Genomic DNA, 11,453 nt, shown 5'->3' on the forward strand with positions numbered 1-11,453 from the left:
GAAAATCATCTTCCCATTTAGAGAAGTGAGCCAGATAGTATACCTTCCTTCTGACCAGCTGTTTAGAACTTAAAACCTAGTATGTTTGTCATAGAGTTTTAATGAGAGACCTTAAACTTTTTTCATAGAATTAATGTATAGACAAATACATGCAAAAAATAAGTGTGACCCTTTTTTCCTTACTTATTATTTATAGTAGAGTATTTTTATACGATAAAGCATTTAAGTTTACAACAAACATCTAATAGTAAAGTTATTACTTATGTTGGGCAGGATTAATTCAAGTTAATAAGATGTTAACCATGTGTTTGTAATACATTATCTTGGATCTTGTTGTAAAAAACTTTATTTACTAATATGAAGATTTAAGTAGTTATATTCATGGTTTAAAATATTTCTATCGCTAAAAAAACAATCTCGTCGTCCTCATGCAACAACCCTGTCTCCTCCTCGAGCAACAACCCTAATAGCAGGTACGAGTGCAAGAGCAGACTCCTGATCTGCAACCACAGACGAATGAGTCCTTACCATATGTGAGAATGAAACAATAAAGTTTAGAATTCAAATAGTCTGTCACAACCTTTTTTCGTGCCTCGAAGGACACAAGTTTTAATATTAAAAGAGGTTTTCCAATTAAAGTGACGTTTTTGAGAAATGATTATTTAATTTGCAGAGTTACCACTTGGAATTGAGCTTTCGTGTTCCGAGTCACCTTGTGAATTGTAACACTTTAGACCTTTAACTTAAGCCTTAACCATGATCCCAGACTTAGAAAACCAGATAAAGAATATGAGAATTGGAAATTTCTCTTCAGCTGTCAGATGGGGATTTACGCCCCAGAATAAGGACCGTAAACCAGTATACGACCCGTATTTCAAGTCGTAAAGTGATACCCCAAATCACTGTGCATTCTGGAATTTGGCATGTGGAATTTTATATTGTTAAATACGGACCGTATTTTGAAATACGGCCCATAAAGTGGGATCGTATTTAAGAAGGAAACTTAAAGCAGTATTTTCGTTTGAAGCATGTTAAAATACGGTCCAGGTTTATGGACCGTAAATCAGTTTACGGATCGTATTTTGGCCCGTATTTCCCAGCCCGCACCAGAACCTATAAATACCAGCCTTCAGTTATTTTATTTTGTTTTTCATAATTCCAAGCCCTAGAAACGAAGTGCTCTTTTCCCAACAATCCAAAACAACAAGGTACGTCATTCCAAACTCTTCCAAAGCAATTCTATTATATATGCTCTTAATCTAATCATGAAACCATGTTCTTAACATAGGGTTTTCAAGAAAACCCAACTAAAGAGCATAAAGAGCAAAACCTTGGAATTCTTTTCCAAGACCTGATTATTATTCAAGTTTGAGAGCAATTCCAGGTATGTTGAGCATACTATCTACATGAGGAACATTGTTTAATCATCCTCATACCTCAATTATCATAATTCTCAGGAATCCAGCCAGTTCATGATTTTGTCCTAGTTCTTGATTTTCATAACCTAGGGTTAGAGCTCAGTTTTTTGATTATGTTCATACTTGTTATGCATGTTGTGGGCCCTAGCTTCTAAAAGACTTGTAATTAAATCTACGAGTCTCAAAATGCAGTCTAAGTCATCAGTCGGGTTACAGAGCCAGTAGTCAGTTTTACACCTGTTGCTTCATATTTGATTGGGCCTAAGGCCATAGTTATGATTCATATGCATATGTAATTATTTTGAGCCTGAGGCCATAGCTTTGAGATCTCATTATTTATTGGGCCTGAGGCTATAGTTACATGATATTGCACAGGTGGTTTCTATACAGATCAGCTCATGATATCAGCATTCATTTTTCAGTATGCTTTATTGTTCATATCCCTTATTATTGCTTCAGTTGCTTATCATACTTGTACAATTCAAATGTACTAACTTCCTTATGCATGGGCCTGCACTTCACGGTGCAGAGTCTGACTTTCAGGAGGATACAACAGTCGCTTAGCTTCCAGCGCTTTGATACATCAGCTAGTTGGTGAGCCCCTCTCATCCAGGGCTTCCCATCTATTTCCAATTTTTCGAGTATTAGTTAGTTCATTAGTATTTGAGGCATGTCAGGGTATTGTCCTGACCCAGTTATTCTTTCAGTATTTTGATCATAGAGGTTTCATAAACACAAACTTTAGTCAGTTATGTTGGTTTCGCCTCACAACATTTATTTCTGCATTCACTATTATATTGAGTTAGAGTATTCTCTTGCTTCATGTTATAACTTGCATGCTTCTATGATACAACTGTTAGATTCAGCAGCCATGGGTTCGCTCGGTCATAGACAGTCAGGCACCGAGTGCCGTGTCGCGCCCAAGCCATGGTTCGGGGCGTGACACGAATCCCTAATCAAAAGAAAATGACTCTTATTATTATTGGTCCGCGAAAACAAAAGATCGGGTAAGGAATTCTGTTGACCGGGGAGAAGATATTAGGCATGCCCCGAGTCCCCCGGTTCTAGCGCAATCGCTTTTATTGACTAAATATTCGACTTAAATTAATCTAGGATAAATATACTTGTTTTAAAAGCTTGCCCAATTTATTCGCTTAGAAATTGTGACTTATATTTTCGGCCTTGGAGTGTAACCGCACACAAAGCCTTTTTTGGATTATTAAGAGTTGACCAAGGAGCGTATCCGCACACATGGTTAAACTTCAATTTGATTGCACTCTTCTCACAATTTTTAGTTAAAGAATTAAGTCAAGGAAGGTAACCCCACACAACACTCTTTTGGAATATTGATTTGCGCTAGCCAAGATACATAACCGCACACATGGCCAACACATTTTATTAGAAAATCAAGGAGAATAACCTCACACGAGACTTTTTTTTTTTTTTTGAATATTGATTTGCACTAGCCAAGGAAACGTAACCGCACAAATGGCCAACACATTTTACTAGAAAGTCAAGGAGCGTAACTGCACACATGACAATTAAAGTTAACTAAATAGAGATCAAGGATCGTAACCGAACACATGGTTAATGTTTTCAAATCGCGCCCACAATTTTCTAGCGCTGAACGAACCCTAATATTTGTCTATTTAATAAATTTTCCATCCTAAGCATGCTCCCTAATGATCTGAGAATAAAACACGAGTAAAAAATAAAAGTATTTCAACCCCAAGTTCTCTTTTTTATATCAAATCCAAATCTTAAGTGTGAAATCTCACGGTCATTTACTTAATAGCCTATTGTAGTGGACATTTGATTGTAAATCAAGTTTAAACAAAAGACTAAATTATATTGTATTCACCAGAAACAATTACCATACAAATCAAGATAGTAGTGGTACCAACACTCAATTAAAACTTCAATAATAAGCCCAAAAAGCCAGTGAAGCTAAAAACCATAAAGGCCAAGATTGTTTATTGGTAATGAAGAATTAATAAACCAAAATTGCAAGCTGCATAAGTGTAATAACATTTATCACGGCATGCCCATATTATGCTATAAGGACAACAACAATTATATGATGCAGGCCTTTAAAGAGAAACAAATGATAACAAGGATTTACATAAAAGATTGGACGTGAAATCAGTGGGATTGTCATCTAAACAAACATGCGGAGAGTCTCAAACGGATATGCATACGATTAATTCAATAAACAGTTTTCAGGCAAACATGACACAACAACACGATGGATAAATAAAATAATAATAACAAAAAGAGTTTAAAGACTGGATCTTTAATTGAACAAGCTTTTCTTTTCTACCTTTTATTGCTTTGAACTTGGACCGAAACTGCTACTACATGAGAGCCTCGACATAACAGAATCTACGCCCGCAGAAGCCGAACCTCACCGGAAAGGAAAACTGGGTTTGCACTGGTAATGGGTGGCTTAGTGAGCTGGTTTTAATGAGGTTTTTGGACTGAAAGAAAGTTATATAATGGTGGTTTTGGGATATGTATGTAGAGGTGTAAGTGATCTTATGTTTCAGGTGATAGGATTAAACGTGAGTGCTTCCTCCATCTTTGCCTTGTACGTGATCTATTGGAATGAAAATGGTGTGGCCGCTGCTTAAGGTTCTTTTATCTTCTAGGTCTAGATGTGCGGCTATTAGGTGTGTAGGTGTAGTGTGTAGATGATGAAGACTCTCCATTGTGAGTTGCGGCTGCTGAATCCACTAGTACACTGTCTAAATACAAAAGGAAAGATGGAATGATAAAAGGATAGAGGGAGAAGGGTGTTATGGGATAGCCAAGTAGCTCACCACAATCTCCTGACTATGCAGTATGAGTACGGAAAGCAGGTGTACTCAATATGTCTCATAGATTGACAACAAAAGAAGTATTGACGAAGTAATAAAAAAGTTTCTCTTTTTACCTTACCGGTTGCCTTAACTCATAACTGAACTATTAATCAAGTACTGAATGTAAAAGTACCAAATAAGCCATGTACTCAAATAATCAAAGAATCAGATAAACAGCCAATCATGTAATCAATCAAGGAATGAGTAATGAAATGTAATGTAATGCAGTATGCTTCGTACACACACGCAACTCCATGGTACTGTGCGGGAGAGGTGACCCATGGAATATCATATCCTACGGATCATATCGAGCCTAGACCTTAAAAGGCCAATATCATGCTCCCAACCTTAAGAGGTCAAATACCATGCAACCGACCTTAAAAGGACAAAATATCATGCAACCGACCTTATGAGGCCAAAATACCATGCATCCGACCTTATGAGGGAAAAATATCCTTCAACCGACCTTTTAGGCCTGCAATTTGTCACTTACCTTGAAATTCCGATCACACAAATCATATAAAGCCTAAACAATGCATATACATGATATAACACATAAGAGAATGAACATCTCAATAACCCAGACTTAATAGTCGTCGTGCCCAAGTAAGCTCATCAACAAGTCTGATTTGATAGCCTAACAAGTTTAAGTAAGTTTATCAACATGTTTATCATGAGTGTACGAGGTTCCTTAAAATGCCAAACACAATCAACTATCAAATATAAAAAAAAAAAAGTAGCACATAACAGCAAATGCCTACATACTTTGGCATTCTTGGGTAACGACCCATAACTACACAGTACACTACTACCCATATCATCACACCGGTGCTCATACCAATGTCCATCAAATCACGGATACGGGACCCCCTATTACGCCCTTACCGCTTATTATTGAGCTTATTTTATTATCTTTATCAACGACGTCCCTCAAACGAAGTCAGAAGTCTTGAGTAAACATGCCACAAATCTTAAGAAATTGCTTTTCCTTTCCTCAAAGCCTCGGATCTTTCACAATCTATCAAATACGCGTCGTACGTAAGATAACGAGTCCATAGACACCCATATTGATATACCTATATTCCTGGCCCAAAAAGTCACCCAAAAAGCCAAACCCGAGCCCCAAGAGCAAAACTGAAATTTTATTAAAAAATCGGTTTACCCAATGACTTAATTAATTCTAAATCTAGAAAATCATCCAAAACTATCCACTAATCGAATTCCAATTTCAAGAAATTTATTATCATAATCTTAGGGCTAAACCCCCAAGTTTCCCCAACCCAAATCATGGATTTAACCCCAAATTAATGGAAGGAATCAAGAAGAAACATTAAATGAGAGTTAGAATATTACCACCGAGCTTATCGTGCAAGTAGCCTTTGAAATCACCTTAAACCGAACTCTAGAACTCAAAATATGAAAATGGGAAATGACTTTCAGATTTGGGAATTAAAACTGTCCAAATCGCAATCCTACTTTGCGATCGCAACCCTGACCCGACCACTCATCACGAACGCAACATGTCCACCGCGATCACGACGAAGAGACCTCAACCCGGCCCAAGCAAAGTTCCTCTTCGCGAACCTATCCAACCCACCACGAATGCGAAGCTCCCTCCGCATTCTTCCCCGCGATCGCGATGGTCTGCCCATGAAAGTGAAGAAGGGTTTTGCTTGCACCATAGACCAGCAAACCAACAACATTCAGCTATGAGCAAATCCTTATTTCAACACCCGAAACTCAGCCGGTATCCTCTGGACATAGCCCAAATGTCCATTTGAGTCATAAAACAGGATACAAACCACTCGCGCACTTGAAACATCGAAACGGGGTCGTCTTGACATGATATTGACGTTGGTCAAACTTTCTCATTTTTTAACTTAAGAACTTTCGATTTTGCTAAATTTGATCCGATACTTACCCGATTGCCTTGAGAATCGCGTCACTCATCCCACAAGTCATAATACCACAATAGAGCTATGGAAAGGATATTTCGGGGAAAATGGTCAAAAATCTCAAAATGACAAAACAGATCGTTACATCATACATTGGCTATGTGAGTGTAAACTAAAAGTATGGCTATGCGGATACAATGTGTTTTATTAGGCTGTATATTTTTGAAAATTTTCTAAAAATAAAGAGAGGTTAAACCGGGGACTAAAGTGTACCAATATTTCAAACATGGAGAATCATTAGTGCTTTATGGGAAGCAAAAGGGGATAGCCTTGCCTCTAAAACCATAGATAAGGGATCACTTTAGTCTTTTCCTCTATCACATTACACGTACATGCACTATCTTTCTTTGCACCCCTTATCGTCTTGTTTCGTGGGTATGGAGCTTCAAATCTAATATGTGAAAAAAGTAAGAGAGAGAAAGTCTTGCTTCTCTCTATCTTTTGGGTACTCTTTTTCCAACGTTAACCTGCTGTGACCAAACGGTCATCTCCGACCGGAGATGAGACCGATCTTCACCGGCGTCCCACCTAGACCACCAACCCCATCACCCCCTGACCCACCTCTATCTCTAGCTCAAGCTTTTCCCCCTCTTCACCGACTTCCTACTGTACCAAATAATGCCTCTTTCAATATTACCACTGTCATTGCAAATCAAAAAGAAAATGCCTCAAATTTAGCAAACCCAACAACCCCTCTGAATTTTCTGAATATTATGGAAAAACCAAACAATAATTTCAAGAGAAAGATCAAGCTAACTCACAGACCATATGAATTTGTTGGAGGAAAAACGGTAGTAAGCTTTATAAAGGAAGAACATGACAAACTTGCGGAGACCGATTGACTGTTATCGGGAAGTTTCCTCAAATCAGACCTTCTATCGATCGCATTCGTTCTGAATTCAATCGAATCATTAAAACTAAAGGTACTGTTCAAATTGGAGCGTATAACATGCACCATATTTTCATCGATTTTGAATTGGATGAAGATCATAGGAATGTTTATGGTAGCGAAGAAAATCCTATTTGTGGTATGCAAATGAGACTTCAAAAGTGGACCACCGATTTTAAACTCGACAAAGAAACTTCTCTTGCCATGGTTTGGATTACCTTGCCAGAATTTCCATGGCACTACTTTGAATGGGATGCCTTGAGAAGAATTGTCGATCCCATAGGTGCTCTCATTATCACTGATAAGGCGACATTGTCAAAGACCCGACCCACCACTGCTAAGGTGAAGGTAGAAATTGACTTGACTAGGCCTCTTCGTCATGAAGTTATGATCAAAACAAATGATTCCACTGGTAAGGAAGTGATCATTCCTCAGAGAATCAAATATGAAACTATCCCTGAATATTGTAACCATTGCAAAATCCAAGGTCATTGTGAGAACAAATGTAGAATCCTTCACCCTGAATTAAGGAAGAATGTCAAAATGCTAATCACAGTTGTGAATTCTGGAAAGTCGGAGGACAAGGGTAATAACAAAGACTCGACCTCCCTCAATACGATGCAAGGTGATGACAATTCTGATGCTCTTATCATCAACACTGTCAACTCTCATACCAATAATATGAAAAATGGAAAATCTGAAGGTGATTAAGGGTGGACAACAGTAGGAAAAGCAAAGGCAAGCATAAGTAAAGAAAAAATTCTCTAGTTTCTCAATAGGCTGGTACAAATAGTATTCAAATCAACAACAAATTTGAAACTCAACGGGGGCAAAATGAGAATCAAGAAGAGAAGGAAGACAACACAACTGCTATGGATACAGGGATAAGTATTGAGAAGCAAACACAACAAACACATGAAATGCCAACGAGGAACAATGTTGAGAACCAAGAAAGTTAGAACCAAGAAATGCTCACTGAGTTTACTCTTGAGAACCAAAAAATGGAGGCTACTAATTCAGGAAAAGAACTCACTCTCAATGACAATACCTTAATTTTCAGGAGGAGTACAAGAACTCAGAAAAACTCTTCATTTGTGAAATCCAAACCACCTTATGAAAGAAAAGTGCCAAGGAAAAAAGTTAATCCAACAAGCAAGTCTAGCAATAAGGGTGAAGATACTTCACTTGAGCTAATTGCTCTCCAAGAGGTTCTAGTTTTGGGACCCAAAACTGATAATTCTCTTCAGATGACTTGTGTTTCAGAGCTGGATGGTCAGTTTGATAACAATCTCATGATACAGAATCATGGAACTGAGAATGGGAATCCTAAAGAAAACAAACCAGAGGACTCCATTCTTGGAATTGTGAACAGATTACCAGAAAAACCACTTGATCCTGGGGTGGGTGAGGTCTACAATGAAACAAATGATATTGAATTTGTAGATGCTCAGTCTCAAGAGGAAGGAGAGGGCAAAGATGAATACGCTCACTTTGAATCTGAGTCTGAGGAAGATGTAGAAGAAACTCAAACCTCTACTGAAGCTAATCCCCCGGATATTGAAATTGAAAAGATGGAAGAGGATCAACAAAAGTTGGATGTACCTACGATTCCTACCCAACAGGTGACTGCTGAACTGAAATTTAGCCATACTAAAATAGTGAGCAAAGATCAAATAGGAAGGAGTCGGGTGATCAATCCCAACCACAACGGACCTTCAAGCAAAGGTCTTAACCCCTCAATTTCCAAATGATTTGCACATTATCCTGGAATATTAGGAGTGTTAAATCATTCAGTGCTTTTGAGAGACAAAAGACTCTAAAAAATCAATACAACATATCTTCCATCTCTCTTCAAGAACCTATTGTCAAAGTTGAACACATGGATAAGTATATGAGACTTTTAGGCATGCAAGGTTGCCATGCCAATATCAACAACAAAATTTGGATCTTTTGGTCCAATGATTACATCATTGATATCATTAGTGATACTTATCAACAAGTTACTTGCAAAATCACTTATATTAACACATGACAATAATATCATGTGACCACTGTATATGCTAAGTGCAGAACTCTCCTAAGGAAAGACTTGTGGAGTGATTTGGAGAACCTGGCCAACGATATGACTGGTCCCTGGGTAATTGTAGGGGATTTTAATGTGATCTCTGATGCTACAGAGAAAGAAGGTGGAACCAGCTACAGGATTGACAAATCCTTTGATTTCATCAACTGCCAAAATGAATGTGGCCTTCAAGATGCTGGTTACACAGGAAACGTTTTTACCTGGTACAACAACAGGGAGCATCCTAACACTATCTGGAAGAGACTAGATAGAATGGTTTATAATGCTGAATGGTATACCATGTTTGACCACACAACAGTTTCTCACTTAGTTAGAGCTTGTTCTGATCATGCACCTTTTCTAATCTACTTCAAGAAGAGCAGTGAAGAACATATCAAGTATTTTAAATTTCTCAATTTTTGGACAAAACATGAGGACTTCAATAGAGTTGTTAGAAGCTGGGAGGAGAACTTTCAAGGCAACCCAATGTGGAATTTACAACAAAAACTTAAGAAAGTTGCTGCTAGACTCAGTATATGGTCTAGAGGCTTTTGGAGGCATTTACTCTGAAGCTCGCAGACTTGAAAAGGAAATTATTGATCAGGAGGCCAATATGATTGAAAATAATTCAAGTATTGCTAGAACCATGCTAAACAAGTCCAAGGCTCAATATGTTCAGTACCTTAACTATCAGGACTCTATGCTCAGACAGAAAGCTAGAGTCAAATGGTTCACAGATGGGGACTCTAATACGGCCTTCTTTCATAGTGTCATTAAAGAAAGAAGAAGAAAGCTTAATATCAACAGAATTCACAATGAGCATTATCAATGGGTGGAAGGGACTAAAAAAGTCTCAGAGGCTGCTGTAAGATATTTCAAGAATTTATTTAGCCAAGAGCATGAATATACTGATTACTCTGAGCTAAACAGTATTAATGCTATTGTGACTGATGTTGATAACAATGAACTAGTGGCTTTTCCCACAGAGGAAGAAATCAAAGAATGTGTGGGGAACATGGATCCTAATAGCTCCCCAGGCCCTAATGGATTCACTGCTCACTTCTTCCAGTCAGCTTGGAGTATTGTAGGGGTTGATATCACCAAGGCTATTCATTCATTCTTTTGTGGTGCTAATTTACCAAGATTCATCACCCATACTTGCATTGTAATGCTCCCGAAAGTGTCTTCTCCTCAGAGTTTTTCAGACATTAGGCCAATCAGCCTTTGTAATGTCACTAGTAAAATTCTTGCTAAGATTCTCAATGCAAGGCTTAGTAAGATCCTTCCTAAAATTATTAGTGACAACCAAAGTGGCTTTGTGAATGGGAGATCCATGTCACACCCCGACCTCACTAGGGTGTGATGGGCACCCGACTCTCCTCAGAGTCGAGCGAACCCTTAAACATTCGCATAATAAAACCTGCCATTTCGAAAATTTTTAAGAAAACATGAAACTTTTCAAACAACAATCATTATCTGGAAATACAAACTCTTTTAACATTTACAATCTATTCGCACTTCCCGACGCACTATCCACAGGACACTGTCTGCAAAGTCTCTAACATATGCTAAAAACCATGACACGAACACTTTGACTCGGCAACACTCCGAACTGAGGTGGAGCTCGCCAATCTCGCGGGGACAACTTAGCAAGTCTTCTCTTCATCCGGGTGTACCCGCGTGGCATGAAACGCAGCCCCCGAAAGAGGAGGGTCGTACGGAATATGTACCGAGTATGTAAAGCATTACTAAAGCGTAAATCAAAAAAAAATACACTTAAGAAAAGCAAGTTTAGGTCACCCGACATGAATTAGATATTTAAATAAAATAGTCCCTCGGACGGCCGCTTAAAGAAGCAACAAGTAATGATGGTGGCCCCGGCCGCCGTTCCGCATAATGATAATGACGATAATAATAATAATAATAATAATAATAATAATAATAATAATAATAATAATAGTAATAATAATAATATTAATCCCCTTCGGGTGTGCCGGTCCAAACATACGTCTATCCCCGGCCCCACCCGACATGCCGGGCCCCGACGTAAAATGATGGCTCCTTCGGCATGCCGGTCCAACATACGTCTATCCCGGCCCCTTCGGACATGCCGGCCCCGACATCCTAAGCCCCTTTTCGGGCATGTCACTCGCGGCATACGGCTACCCCGGCCCCTTCGGGCATGCCACTCGCGACATAATACTAATCCTAGCCCTTCGGCATATTAATATTAGTAATAATAATAATAATAATAAAATATCGCACCCCTTC

The 11,453-nt window shown here is 38.5% G+C and overlaps 1 protein-coding gene across 1 annotated transcript; it reads left to right on the forward strand.

Annotated features, from left to right (window-relative positions):
• Nucleotides 1-7,180: 7,180 nt before the first annotated feature.
• LOC132064994 (uncharacterized) lies at nucleotides 7,181-7,831 on the forward strand. The gene has a single exon (XM_059458206.1). It carries the CDS (start codon nucleotides 7,181-7,183, stop codon nucleotides 7,829-7,831), a length of 651 nt encoding a protein of 216 aa, XP_059314189.1.
• Nucleotides 7,832-11,453: the final 3,622 nt, after the last annotated feature.

This window comes from Lycium ferocissimum, chromosome 1 (genome assembly GCF_029784015.1).
Source record: "Lycium ferocissimum isolate CSIRO_LF1 chromosome 1, AGI_CSIRO_Lferr_CH_V1, whole genome shotgun sequence".
In the NCBI taxonomy this organism is placed as follows: Eukaryota; Viridiplantae; Streptophyta; class Magnoliopsida; order Solanales; family Solanaceae; genus Lycium; species Lycium ferocissimum.